General features: G+C 42.9%; 1 protein-coding gene across 1 annotated transcript in view; it reads left to right on the forward strand.

The window, feature by feature from the left end:
* sec13 (SEC13 homolog, nuclear pore and COPII coat complex component) overlaps positions 1-14412 on the forward strand; it is a 31652-nt gene extending 17240 nt beyond the window's left edge. Inside the window, exons 4-9 of the mRNA XM_070894960.1 lie at positions 85-236; positions 5139-5272; positions 5793-5926; positions 8321-8441; positions 10048-10194; positions 13076-14412. Of these exons, the coding sequence (XP_070751061.1) occupies positions 85-236; positions 5139-5272; positions 5793-5926; positions 8321-8441; positions 10048-10194; positions 13076-13186 (799 nt within the window). The 3' untranslated portion in view covers positions 13187-14412. The remainder of the gene's footprint in view (positions 1-84; positions 237-5138; positions 5273-5792; positions 5927-8320; positions 8442-10047; positions 10195-13075) is intronic.
* The last annotated feature ends 946 nt before the right edge of the window (positions 14413-15358 follow it).

A 15358-nucleotide genomic window follows, 5' to 3' on the forward strand; every position in this document is an offset into this window, starting at 1 on the left:
CGCATTGCACAATCTCGCCTCCTTAGTTACAAGAATAAACATCAATTGCGTACTTAAATCAACAAATCCTTGCTTTTTGTTCAGCCATGAAGGCCCCGTGTGGCAGGTGGGCTGGGCTCACCCAATGTACGGCAACATCTTGGCGTCTTGTTCTTACGACCGGAAGATCATCATCTGGAAGGAGGAGAATAGAACTTGGGACAAGATGCACGAATACACAGGCCACGATTCTTCCGGTAAGGATTCTGCTTTGCTAAGTGCAGGTTATGGATCACAGTACTCTCTTAAGGAGTGATTTTCTAAATGTTCTTTTTATGGATTAGCAATGCGTATTTTGCAAAGAGGAACTTCACTTTAGATTTAAATATCCATTCAGAGAGATGAATGTTTTGGCTATCTGGGCAGTCAAACATAAACTGTCCAGTCAGTTTACCAGGTTTTTACTGCTTAGTTGTTGCTGAAAGTAGATTTAAAAATAGTATAGGGAAATGCATCAGTGTGCTGGGCATATTCCCAACTCTGTTCTGTGAGAGACTGCTGACGTAGTGCCAGTTTTTGCTAAGTTTGCAACTTGTCAAACTTATTTCACCTCGGACATTTATTTCTAGAAGAAAGAAAGGACCCCATCAGTGGAGGCTAGTCTCGAACTTGGGTGAACATATGGTGGGCTAACTTACTGCAAGACTATGTGCTCTAATTCTGGCTCTTGAGCATCTCCAATTTTAATCGCTTCACCATTGGTGGCCGAGTCCTCAACTGCCAAGGCCCTAAGGTCTAGAATTCCCTCCTAAACCTCTCTGCCTCTCCACCACTCTCTCCTCCTTTAAGACGCTACTTAAAACCTTCCTTTTTGATCAAGCTTTTGGTGTTTTTATAACACTCCTGTGAAGCACCTTGGGACGTTTCACTACATTAAAGGCACTATATAAATACAAGTTATTGTTGCTCATAAGCCAGGGTATGAAAATTAGGCATGTACTAATACCATATTTATTTTGTCATCTTGTTCTGGAGTGAGGAGTCTGCCTTGTTCTGTAATGTCAAAGGTAGCCCAATGAGAGGTACTCTGCATCTAACAATATTTAGCTGACCTGAGTGCTTGATGCTAACTTTGCTCAAAAGGAGAAGTATCTATTCTCCAGCACAGTCATCCTCGCCGTGCTAAGTACAAAACTTAACAAAAAAAGTTCTTTTTAAAAAAAAAACACACAATAGCTGATGCATGAGACTTCATCCAACCGTTCATTCTATGCCAGGAGGGAAGTTACTGTGACCTGTCCATCTTAAAATAACTCCTAGCCAGACTGTGCTGGTAGAAATAAGCCCAGAGAAGTCTGTTTATGTAGGTTGTGGCACAGCATGGTATGGAAGTGGACGGTAATATATATACAGGTACAAAAGATGGTTAATGATTTTTAAACAGTGGGAAAGACATGGTGTAATACAACACCAGAGTTTTTAGGAACAGGAAAAGAGCATTAGGCTCAACAAGCATGTTCCTTTTGGAGAGTAACCTTGCCTGCCCACCTTAAATACTCCACAACTCTTTCTCCATCCAAAAAGCCATACAATTGTCTCAAACCCATTTCCATTGTCCACTTCAGTGGTCTATCATGGTAATTTAATTCAATAGCTCCAATGGAAAAACCTAGCCCCCGATTTCCCTTCTTATTCCTAACGCTCTCATTTTTTACCTCTGCCCCTGGTATTTGAACTATTCACCGTTGTGAACCATCGGCCTGGATAATTTTGTCAATTCCTTTTATAAGTGCATGCTTGATCATACATAAACACTTGATCCTATATCGTAGTGTAAGACAGCGGATCCAAAGGCAGCTACACGTTTAGGGTGTTTATGTTGTTCCACAGAATATTGCCCCAAGGGAATGATCGCTTTTGAAAGCAATAGAGTGACCACATGCAAAGTCTGGTTGTCATCCCAATACTTTCTAAAACATTTTTGTTAGCGTTGAAAAGGATTGAGAGTAGAGTGTCAAAGACAGATGCACTGACTTATGAAAGAAGCAAAGTAAATTAAACCTATTCTCTTTGGTAAAGTAACTACAAGAGCAACATTAATTTTAGCTGTTATGGGGCATTTTGACAGAAAAAAGAAAGAAAGACTTGGATTTATATCGCACTGTTCATGACCACCAGACGTCTCAAATGCCAATCGGGGAGCCAATTTGCGCACAAGCAAGCTCCTGCAAACAGCAATGTAATAATGACCAGATAATCTGTTTTTTGTATTATGTTGATTGAGGGATAAATATTGGCCAGAACACCAGGGATAACTCCCCTGCTCCTCTTCGAAATAGTGCCATGGGTTCTTTTACGTCCACTTGAGAGAGCAGACGGTTTAATATCTCATCTAAAAGACGGCACCTCCGACAGTGCAGTGCTCCCTCAGCACTGCATTGGAGTGTCAGACTAGATTTTTTTTGTGCTCAAGTGCCCGGAGTGACAACCTTCTGACTCAGGTGAGAGTGCTACCAACTGAGCCACAGCTGACACTGCTTCAAATTAAAATTGCTTTAAATTAAATTAACTTTTGTCAGCTAAGTGCAGCAAAGTAATTATTTCTTGAGGTGGATTCACGTGCCATCTTGAGAGTTGCTGTGAAGCCTGGACACTGAAGGTTGCATGTCCCCTCTAGATCATAGCAACTTACAGCACAGAAGGAGGCTATTCGCCCATCGTGCCTGTGCTGGCTCTGAAAGAGAAGCCATGTTTAGTCCCACTCACCTGCTTTTTGGCCAAAAAGCCTTAGAAAGGGTACAGAGGAGGTTTACCAGAATGTTACCAGGGAGGAGGGACTTCAGCTATGAGAAGAGATTGGTAAAGTTAGGACTGTGCTCCTTGGAACAGAGAAGGTTAAGAGGTGACCCAATAGAGGTTTTCAAGAAGATGAGAGGTTTTGATGATGAGGAAAAACACTACCCTCTGGCAAGTGGGTTAATAACCAGAGGTCATAGATTTAAAATCATTGGCAAAGGATATAGAGGGGAGGCGAGGAGAGCTTTTTTCACTCCATTGACAGGATCTGGAACGCTCGATCTGACAAGGTGGTGGAAGCTGATTCCATAAATAATTCGAAAAGGGAGTTGGACAGGGTACTTGACGATGAGGAACTTTCAGACAAAAAGTGAGGGTGTGGGACTAAACATGACTGCTCTTTCAATGAACAAGCACAGACATGACCGGCCAAATGGCCCTCTTCTGTGTTTTTATGATTCTATGTGAACAAGGTAAATGGCAGATCTAAGCAACCTCCAGCCTCGACTATCTGACTTGAACTAGAGATCTCGGCAGGGCCAGAGGTAAGGTTGAAAGAAGTGAGGGAGGGAATTTGAAGCCCCAACTGTGTCCAAGGCCAAATATTAGGTGAAGGGCCTGGGGGCTGATGCACGCACAAACTGGCCACAACGACATCCTCCAATGCCATCGCAATCGGCAATTTAAAAGTTAAATAAATAAATTATTTAGTTAGTTTTGGGCGGATTCTGACATACAAAATTGGCTGACCTGAAAGGGGCGGGTCATGAACCCCCACTGACTCCGCCACTGTAAATCTGATCTTGTACAAATTAGTTCCAAAAAATAATGTTCAGCTGGGTTATGGTGGAAAATTCTTACTACTTACTATGATCCTATGAAACTGTTTCCTCTGGTGGCAGAGTCGAGAACTAGGGACACAATTTTAAATTTGAGCTAGACCATATAGGAGTGAATTTGGGAAGCACATTAACAACAACTTGTATTTATATAGCATCTTTAAAGTAGTGAAACATCCCAAGGCGCTTCACAGGAGTATTATGCGATAAAAATTTGACACCGAGCCGCATAAGTAGAAATTAGCGCAGAAGCTTGATCAAAGAGGTAGGTTTTAAGGAGCATCATGAAGGAGGAAAGAGAGGTAGAGAGGCGGAGAGGTTTAAACAGGGAGTTCCAGAGCTTGGGGCCCAAGCAACAGAAGGCACGGCCACCAATGGTTGTGCGATTATAATCAGGGATGCTCAGGAGGGCAGAATTAGAGGAGCGCAGCCATCTCAAAGGGAGGGTTGTGGAGCTGGAGGAGATTACAGAGATAGGGAGGGGCAAGGCCGTGTAAAGGTTTGAAAATAAGAATGAGAATTTTGATATCGAGTCGTTGCTTAACCGGAAGCCAATGTAGGTCAGCGAGCAGCGAGCAGTGAGCGGGACTTGGTGCGAGTTAGGACACGGGCATTCACACAAAGGGTAGTGTAAATCTGGAAGTACCCCTCTCCCCCCCACAAATGCTGTGGATGCTGGCACGATTAACATCATCAAGACTGAGATCGATAGATTTTTATTAGGTAAGGGTTTCAAGGAATATGGATCAAATGCGGCTAACTGGAGTTGAGGTACAGATCAGCCAGGGTCTAATTGAATGATGGATTGGGTTTGAGGGCTGAATGACCTTCTGTTCCTGTGCTTCTGTGTTCCTTTGAAAGCTAAATTCATTGCTCCATTGCATGACCCTCCTAAAATAAAGTTTACAAATAACTCATGGCTCTAAAGTTTACCTAACTAGTGCACATGCATTCCATTGTCACCATCAAAGGATTCCTCATGAGCTCAGATTGGGTTGTGGAGGGACCTCCAAACTTGAAGTGAACTCTGGAGGGATTTGTTCTGATTTCCATCAGTGGAGCATAAAGTCACCCCAAGAGTCGTTGACTTACACAACTGTCTGCAGCATTCAAAAGCATGTGCTCACTCAGCTAAATCATTCAAAAAGGAATTGATAGATTTTTGCTAGGAAAGAGTTATGAAACCAATGTGGGTAAATGGAATTAAGATACAGATGGGCCATGATCTAATTGAATAGCTCAACGGCTCGAGGGGCTGAATGGCCTACTCCTGTTGCAATGAATTAGATCGATTACTGCTGCAGCATGGCGGAAAAAAGTGTGAATTGGGATAGGAATCAGGTCCTGGAGCTAACTGATAACATTAATAACTACCGCATCCTTGGCATAAGTAGCTGTTTCCCCGAGGTTACTTCCTGAATGTCTTGTTCTTGTTTCCCTGTAGCCAGTGTATAGAAACCAATGTAAAGGGCATTGAAAAGGCACCTGATCTAGAATTGAGACACTCTGGTTTTCTTGTTGCAGTCAACTCTTTATGCTGGGCACCCCATGAGTTCGGGTTGATCCTCGCCTGTGGTAGCTCGGACGGTGCAATCTCGGTGCTTTCGTACACAGGCGATGGTCAGTGGGAAATGAAGAAAATTAGCAATGCGCACACGGTAAGAAACTAAGCTTTTTCTGGAGTGAGTATTGACACTACTGTGTCAGTCAATGAGTTGGAGACAGGGTGGGACTATAGTCTATTTTACAGCAAACAGGATCTATTCACCCAATTTCTATGCACTACAATAAACATAGAGTCTATTACTCAGCAAACGGAGTCAATTTAAACAGAGTCTCTATGAACTGCAGCAAATGGATCTCATGAACAAAACGACAGCAGAGTCTCCCAATTCAAGCAGGATTATTTCTCCAGCAAAATGCAGTGAATGGAGGATAGTTACATACAAATTATGTGCTTGAAATCATTCCCAGTCACTTACAGCAGTGCAGTCACCAAGCGTGATTGACAGGGGGAATTACCCAATCATTACCATTCTGGCCAGGACTTGTGGTGTCACTATAAGTGGCAGTCTTTTTTTGTACAGCTTGTCAATGTTGGGTCCTGACTTCAGTTTACGGACAGCGGGAGGAGGCTTGAGTTCACACGTAGTTCTTTGTTTCTCTCTCTCTCTCTAGATTGGTTGCAATGCCGTCAGTTGGGCTCCTGCAGTTTTACCAGGGAGTCTTGTCGACCAGCCCTCGGGCCAGAAGCCGAACTATGTCAAGCGATTTGTGTCGGGAGGCTGCGACAATCTGGTCAAAATTTGGAAGTAAGTTTTGGTCAATCTGCTCAAAGTGGAAGGTGGTTCCTTCCTGGACCACTTTACAGCAGTCTATTTACTCAATCTCTACGCACTACAGCAAATAGATCTCTTGAGCAAAATTACAGCAGAATCTCCCAATGAAAGCAGAATTATTTCTCCAGCAAATGCAGTGAATGAGCATTCCATCTGTGAGGTGGGGGGCTGGTGACAGAGGAAGAATGAAAGAAAAATAAGTGATTGTAAGAGATCATGCTACAGTACTGAGCCACCAACATTGGGGAATTATTAGGAATAAGATTAAAGATCAAAGAAGACGCAGGTATTGGGCCTATGGAGTGGTATTTACCTTACATTCAGTCTGTGAGTGAGGATTGACGGCTCTGAGAGCGTCGTGTGGTGTATTCCCTCCCATGCAGTTCGTTCCTGGGTGCATCACTTCTGGTTGTGATCTGTCTTGTACTTCCAATTAATCATGGAGGTGCTCTTCATGAATGGCTATTCCGTTCCAGATGTGCGATGATTATTTTTTATATAAATGTTAAATAAATGCAATTATTGTTTTCTCTATCTATACTCGGAGAGAGGTTGCCCTCCAGTAACTGATTCAGATGGTCATTATCCAATGTCAACCCGCACAGCGAAGCTATGTGAGCGTGTTTGGGACAGTGGGTTGGCAGGCCACGGTAGAGCATGATTTGTGTGTCTCATGTGGACTTTTCAGCAGGATTTGCTGGATAGTGATCAAGTGTAGGAACTCCTGCTTCATCTTCCTCTCTCTCTAGCACAGGGGCACGGAGACCCTTGTAACTGCATCCCACCTGAAACCATCTAACTCGGCACAGAGCAGGGATCAAACCTGAGAATCTCTGGCCCCTGTGGTTCAGTACCACACCACTTATATGCTGAGCCATGTTAAGAAAGCGTTCAAGCTTTTTAAAATTGCAGTCGATATCTTTAGTGATTATGAATGCACACTACCTCTCTCCAGGTGCAACTGGCTATCACTTCAGAAGTGTGAGGAGTTATATCTACTGATTTCCCCAGCCCTAAATAGTACTGTCACCAATGATTTGTGCAGCCAGTGTCAAAGTTTCATTCCCTGATAAAACACCATGGCTTATTTTTCTATCCACGAGATTGTTGCTGATTTGGTTCTGCGCTGCTAGGTGTGGTGTTACACTGGTGTAAAGCTATACAAGTGCAGGAGACACACAGCAGGGGCAGCGAGTGTTGGTTTGGTTCAGTATCATCAGACCCGTATGATTATATGTGGGATGACCTGTGAGAGGGCAGAGGCTTGCTTCCACATGCCTTTATGTGTGGCGTGGTATCGTTTTCTGCCCCTCATTTGTCCCTTGCACCCTTCTTTGCACCTGTTTTACCCAAACACTCAAGGCTGCTATTGAATCTCTCAATATGATACTATACTGATTGGCCGCCATAGGTTAATAAATCTGATTGTTACACCTTGTAGTTTAAAGTGTGTTTCTGTTGGTTTAATATTTTTGCGGGTCTATTACTGTTAGAAATTTAAATAAATTGAGGTGTCAGTCGAACTTCAGCAATGGTGGGCACGTGAAGTTGGTTAAAAACTGGGCGCAATTCAAAGCTCCATCTACACTGCCCAATGTCATGGCTGAACTACACCATGAGAAAAGGCTGTCACTAGGCACATTTACCATATTGGTACCTGTTATGCTAGAGGGAAAATTACACTTCAAGCCAGCTCACTTTAATAGGTCTCCTGTCCGAATGTCTCCTCCTTGGGCTCGTTGTCAAATTTTGCCTAATTTCACTCCTGTGAAGCACCTTGAGACGTTTTACTATGTTAAAGGTGCTATATAAATGTAACATGTTGTACATGAAATTTACTTCAAACATCCCAGTAATTTGTTTTTTTTTTTGGATCCGTTCCTGGGATGTGGGCATCGTTGGCAAGGCTGACATTTATTGCCCATCCCTAATTGCCCTCGAGAAGGTGGTGGTGAGCCGCCGCCTTCAACCGCTGCAGTCCGTGTGGTGAAGGTTCCCCCACGGTGCTGTTACGGAGGGAGTTCCAGGATTTTGACCCAGTGACGACGAAGGAATGGCGATATATTTCCAAGTCAGGATGGTGTGTAATGTGGAGGGGTACTTGCAGGTGATGGTGCTCCCATGTGCCTGCTTCTCTTGCCCTTCTAGGTGGCAGAGGTCACGGGTTTGGGAGGCACTGTCGGAGAAGCCTTGGCGAGTTGCTGCAGTGTATCTTGTAGATGGTACACACTGCAGCCACGGTGTGCCAGTGGTACAGGGAGCGAATGTTTACGGTGGTAAATGGGGTGCCGATCAAGCAGGCTGCTTTGCCTGGATGGTAATTTTAAGAAATATTTTGTCCTAATTGATCCTTTTTGTCTGTCGCAGAGAGGAGGATTCCCAGTGGAAAGAGGATCAAAAGCTTGAAGCCCATAGTGACTGGGTTCGAGATGTCGCCTGGGCTCCGTCTATTGGGCTTCCCACGAGCACCATTGCCAGCTGCTCCCAGGTAAGCACTTGGCAATAGGGATGTATGAGTAGACCATATTGAGTCAAGTGCCCCCTGGACAGTCAGCAAAGGACAAAGCAGTCTGATGAGGGACTTGTAATGTTTGCAGAGATTTGGGGTGTACTGCAGTTAATGCTTTTTGTTCGGGGATGGGACGAATAACTAAACTGATCACATTGAATCTCTTTGGAGAAATTTGCAGTTCTGTGGAGCTTTTAACTATTAGTGCATACCCCTTACCCAGATGACAGATCATGTAGAAAGGTTATTAACAGCAGTGGCTATAAGCTGTATCCTCTCTTCAAAAGGGAACTGAACCGAGAGCAGCGATGCTTCCACGTACTAGCCCTCTGAGATACTGCACCATAGAGCTTATTCTGCAATGGACTGTGATCTGGGTAAGGGGCATGTACTACCAATTAAAAGCTCCACAGAACTGCAAATTTCTCCAAGAGGTGCAATGTGATCAGTTTGAACAAAAAACATTAACTGCACATTAAGTGCAGTATACCCCAAATCTCTGCCAAAATTAGAAGTGTTGGGGTTAAGGGGTGTTTCTCAGCAGAAGTTGGGTGCTTCCACACACTGGAAGCAAATCAAAGATGAAGGAGCCCTGCGCAGCAAAACTGGTAGTGGTTTGGGAGCAGGAGACCTGTGCATGCTGCCTCGGCTTGTGAAGTGGTGTGATGCAGGGAGGTTCGTGCAGTGTTGTCCAATAGAAATTGCCGATTAGCCGCGTGCACACTCACACAATACAGGTAAATGTATGTATATTTATGTGTGTATATTTACTGAACAAACACAAACCACCAATCAATAACCAGTAACACACACAACGATCAGAAGACACTCGAGCACTCTGCTTATCATATTTTACCAACAAATGCACAAAAAGCTCACAGGCATACACCGTGTGAATGAGTATTGAGATCACATGCACAATGATGGTGTCAACAATAATTATTTATTTAATATCAGAAATGCAATTAGCTACATCTAGATTCCTAATTAGCCGCATATGACTAGTGCCTAACTTAGTGAACAACATTGGGTTAGCGAAAGGAATGGATGCTACAGAGAGTTGAAAATGGATGTTGTGAATCCAGATTGAGAGCTTTAAGTCATATTTTAGTCCCAAATATTAACAAAAGGGCTGCACTGGGAATCCAGGAGTTGTCATTGAAAAGTTAGTAGGTCACTTTTTCAGACATAAATTTGAGTCTTACACTTACCAGCAGGTGTGTTGAAATCTGATCACCTTGCTGATTTGTATGTTCAAGTCTTTGACTGTAAAAGCAATTCTTTGTTGCTTGTGATTTAATAATGGTACAAGGTGGAGGGGAGTGAACCTATAGATTTAAGATAATTGGCAAAAAAGAAAAGGTGGGGGGGAGATGAGAATTTTTTTAACTCAGCGAGTTATAATGATCTGGAATGCACGGCAGATTCGATAGTGACTTTCAAAAGGGAAATGGATATATACTTAAAAAGGAAAAGCTTGCTATAGCAATGGGGGAATAGCGGGAAAGTGGAACTAATTGGTAGCTCTTTCAAATAGTCTCCTTCAATGCTGTATGATTCCATGATTCACCTCCGGTCCCCACAGGATGGCAGAGTTTTTATCTGGATTTGCGACGACCCTGCTGGGAACGCATGGACGCACAAACTGTTGCACAAGTTCAATGATGTAGTGTGGCATGTCAGCTGGTCCATCACTGGGAATATCTTGGCAGTCTCCGGTGGCGACAACAAGGTAACAGTTGCTTGCTTTGGATGTGTCTGTTATGCTAATGAATAGTAATAATCTGGAGTGCACGAGCTGTGCACTTCTAAAGAGGCACTGGGCAGCTCTTAAAATATGTACAAAATAGTTGTCCCTTTACACTGAGAAATTCTGTTTGTTTCCAGCCTAACTTCAATGCTAATAAGTAGTGCTTTAGAAACAGTTAGAAAAAAGCTGAAAGGAAACTGACAAATAAACAAGGCAACTGATTGGAGGAAAGAAAAGTTTCCATCAACAGCACAGTCCTGATATCTCCCTAAAGGGTGGTTATCTGGCTCCGAACTAGGGCATTAAAGATTCAAATATCACTCATATCTTTGCTTCAGTTTCTGTTTTTTTAATGAATTTTTGCTTCCTTTATCTCTCTCACTTCCTCATTTCTTTCCTCCGGTATTTGTTCTTTGGATTCACTGCCATCCCTCAGTCCATCCCCACAGAATTAATGAAATGCATGAATACATTTTTTTTAAATGCATCTTGGACTAATTTGACTGTTGTAATCTAATTTTAAAGTTGTGGTTCGTGATCTAAGGCGAATCACCTTGATTTAGATTCCAGCCTGTAATGCTCTCCCAGGGATCTGTTACTTTATATGTCACATAACCCATCTTAACGCCTCATTTGAAATTCGAGCTTGTAATCTAGTCCTGAGGGTCTGTAACACTGTCTACAATTCACAGAGCTGGGTTACTTTGAGTACTCCACTGATGATTGGGCTGCAGTGAACTTACTGTGCCAACATCACACATTTAATCCTTTGGTGGTGCTGGGGATATTTTCATCTGTAAAACAGTTCTATATTTTAGTTATTACTTTACTTAATTTCCTTGCTATTTCACACAAATCCTTTCAAACAGCACAGTAATAAAACCTTTATGCAGTACATAGATACTAACTCCTTTTGTCTCCCACAGATGAAAGATCAAGTTTATAATATATATTAACCATAAACGGGGTGGTGTGCTTATAATCACATTTCAAGATATAGATGATGGGTACCAGTCCTGGGAGATACCTAACTATCAACTGCACTTCCCTCTCACATCATGTTTATCTTTAGTCTATTTGTTTAAAAAAAAAATTGTTCTTGAAAATGCTGGTTCTTTCTCGGATATGCTTTCATAGGTGCCAGTAATCCTCCAATAACATACTCTTTACATGAGCTAGACAGTGGTGGGGCTGTTCAACTGTTGAGGGCATCATAGCTAAGTTCGTTCATGTTCTCACCCAATTCCACAGATATATAGATTCAAGCAGGGCATCGCTGGGAATTGGGACCACTGATGTCAGTTGTAGCACTCAAGATTAATTAACTCTGCACAGATTGTTATTGAACATGGGCACTTCTGGCCTGTGTGGCTCAATTTACTATACTAGGTAGTACCTTTGCCGATTTGACCATCGGAAGAGTTCATCTCTATTGTGGGTTCAAGCCCTGCTCCTGAGTCATGAGCGCACAATCTGGGCTGACACTGCAGTGCAGTACTGAGAGAGTGTTGCACTATCGGAGGTGCCATCTTTCAGATGAGATACTTGTCTGCCCCTCAGATGGATGTAAAAGATCCCACTGCAATATTTAATGGAAAGCAGGGGAATTCTTCCCAAGTTATGATCAGCATTTATACCTCAACCAACATCACAAACATTATCTGGACATTATCATATTGCTGTTTGTGGAATATTGCTGTGCACAAATTGGCTGCTGCATTTCCTACATTACAACAGTGATTACACTTCAAAAGGTATTTCATTGCTGTAAAGCACTTTAAAACGTCCTGAGGTTGTGAATGGTGAAGTAACTTGTATTCATATAGCTTTACTTACATTAGTGCTTGTTTCTAACAAATTATAGATCACTGATGTTAATAAGACTGTAAATTAATCTGGAAATTCAGATGATGTCCATAAATCATGGGTATGGTACTCTCGTGGTTATAGTGATGGACAAGCAAGCCAGAGGTTGGGGTTCAAATCCCATGGCAAGTTGAGAAATTGAATCCAATTAATCTGGTAATTAGTGGGCTGGCCGCAGAAATAGGATTGTCATAAAAACCAACTGGGTTCACATGTCCTTCAGAGAAAGGAGCCGCTACCCAGTCTGGCCTCGACGTTACATGATTGAGCCTCAACATCATTGAACCTTAATCCCTCTGAAGTAGCTGAACAGGCCACTCAATTGTACAAACAACCACCACCTCAGGGCAACAAGGACTGGGCAATTGTTGTGGTTGTGGGATATGATCCTTTTCTTCCCCATCAAAATACTGAGTTCAGTGGCCTGGTGGTTATTTTACTGCTCTAGTAATGCAGAGGCCTGGACTAATAATCCAGCGAATGCAAGTTCCAATCCCACCATGCACTTTAGAATTTAAATTCAAATGAGGGGGAAAAACCTCCAACAAAATCTGGAAATAAAAAGCTTGTCCCAGTAATAGTGGCCATGAAGTTGTCAGATTGTCATAGTAAATCAACAGGTTCACTAATGTAATTTAGGGACAGAAACGTGCCATTTGGTTGATTATGTGACTCCAGTCCCAAACCCACATGGTTGATTCTTAACTGCCTTCTGAAGCCCTCACTCAGTTGTTTCTCGAGGGCAACTAGAGATAGGCAATAAGTGCCGATCTTGCCCGAGAATGAATTAAAAAATTCGTTTACTGCTTTACCATTCATTCTAAATCGTCTAGAATTCTGCATATTATGGTTCTTGCAGGTAAAGAAATCTAGTAACGGAGTGTTAATGAAGGTACTTTGCACTGTAGGTAAGTTTATTTTAAAAATCGGATGCTTGTACCTGTATACGTTCTAACACGACTTAACCACCACCCTCTTATCTAACTTGTCTTTGTAGGTCAGCTTGTGGAAGGAGTCAGTGGAAGGCCAGTGGGTTTGCATCAGTGATGTGAACAAGGGTCAGGGGTCGGTGTCCGGTATCACAGAGGGCCAACAGAATGAGCAGTGAATGGCAAAGGAGCATCACAGGAGTGGAGACCTGGATTGTATATTTGACAAAATAAAATGGATTCCAAGAAAACTAGGAACCAAAGAATAAGGTGTTGTGTGTTCTGGAGCCTTTTACTGTTCTGGGAGGGGAAAATACATTGCTGCAAGTCCTGTTGCCATCAACGTGTAAGAAAGACCCTTCCTAATTGCTGTGTTCAGAGTGCTTTGTAAGGGGAGTAGAAGGCTTTGAAAGGAGGTGCTATTTGGTGTCTGTGGTGCTAAAACCGATAATGTACAGCCACACTTGATGGTGGGCACAAGCCATTAGCTTGTCTGTCACCATATGATACCCCCAGCAGCAAACAGTAATAGGCTCTTAAAAGAAATGTTCTAGGACAGCACGATGGGCAGTACTTTGGAACCACAACACACTACACCACAGAGTTCAAGGACTGAGCTTGTGCTTGTTTCTTTTTCCCAAGGAGTATCCCTAAACAGAGAACAGGAACATTAGGAGGAGGTGGTCCCTGAATTACTCCCGCCTGCCCCCTACCAATCAATTTCAGAGTAGCATTGGCAGAGACCTAGGAACAGTTCACCTAATGATCGGTTCACCCTAAAAAAGGGGAGAAAAACTGCCCTCTAACCTTGTGCTGTGGATTCAAATGCATCACCGGTTTAAAAGAAACGGCTTGTTCCCCAACTAAATGTTACCTAACGGCCACACCTCTTGTCCACACTTGCACTACATCCTTTTACTAAATGCCCTGAGTCGGCCGTGTCAACTTAAAACACCTCAGAATCGCTCCCGAAATAAAAAGACCCAAATTTAATGGCACTAGTGACTGCTGGCGTTTCCTTCTTCTGAGTATCTCGTGCAGGCAAGCCCATGTGGGGAAATGATGCATACTTGCACTGGCTGGGTTAGTGCTCTGCGCACCCCAGCTGTGCCTGCAACACTTCCATTTCAGAGCCCATTCGCCCCCTACAGACTGGTATGAACGCAGAGTTTAAGTCTCTGTGTGAATGAGCCTTCGGCTGAAATCCATTTTCATCAATATTTTTAGTAAGGATAATTCAAACCGCAAACTGCAGGAGTATAATGTGGGCTCATTTAAAAAATCTCATTACGAAGTCGAGAAATTAAGCCCATCTGATTTAAATACTACTTCTTATCGCTTGTTTCCTGTGGCTCTCTGACTCATTGGTTTACATGGAACTGTTTAATAAATTGATACAATATTATTGCTTTATGGTGTGGTTTTTCTTAACATCCTTTTCTTCAGAACGAGGATCTGCCCTTGAAAGGACTCGACAATGCCCGAGTCAAGGAACGCTCTCTGGAAGCTTGGATAGATACTGTCAACAGACAAATAACTGTTGGCCTGTTTGAGTCTAGGTGACGGGCCAAGTGCAAGACAGCACCCAACTGTTGGAAGAGGAGAGGAGCAAACGTGAAAATCAAGAAGTGAGTGGTTAGGTGGCATTCGGCTTGGGGTTTTGAAACCCTTTAGGAGGAAGGACAATCTGAAGGAGCTCGGGAGTTCTACAGTTATTGGGTCGTGGGACAGACCGTGCAATGAGTCTTGATTTCAAAACCCTTCCACAAATCTCACACTAGATCTGCACACCATTACGAGGTAGGTACAAATGAGGATGGCTATTTAGTCAATTACTGCTCTTCCATCTGGAAAGACTATAGTCTACCTCACCCTCCCATCACATTATCCAAAATGTTGCTTCTAAGATCCTACTCAGAAGTTTATCCTATGTATTGATCACTTTTTGTGTGAAGCACTTCCTTATTACTGTTCACAATTGCCTTTCACTGTTTTGAGCCTGTGGCCCCTGTCCTCCTGTCACGGTTTAGTTTGAAATAGTGATGCTTATTTGCCTTTTTTAATATCATTTACTATGTTATACAGCTGGAAAAGGACTCTGTTCAGTCTTTTTATTTCAAGGCTGAAAAGCCTGTTTTCCAGTCTATCCTTATAACTCAGTCTAAGGATCACGCTCCTCACTCTCTTCTGTATTACATTCAGAGCTGAAACGTCCTGTGCACAGTGACCAAAACTGGGTATAGTGCTCGAGGTGCATTCTGGCCCAGAGCATTGTATAGTTTAAGCATGCCTTTGACCTGCACTCTGTTTTGGCCATTTAGTTTGTCATTCTATTTGAATTGTTTGATGCT

This window comes from Pristiophorus japonicus, chromosome 12, assembly GCF_044704955.1.
Source record: "Pristiophorus japonicus isolate sPriJap1 chromosome 12, sPriJap1.hap1, whole genome shotgun sequence".
Classification (NCBI taxonomy): Eukaryota; Metazoa; Chordata; class Chondrichthyes; family Pristiophoridae; genus Pristiophorus; species Pristiophorus japonicus.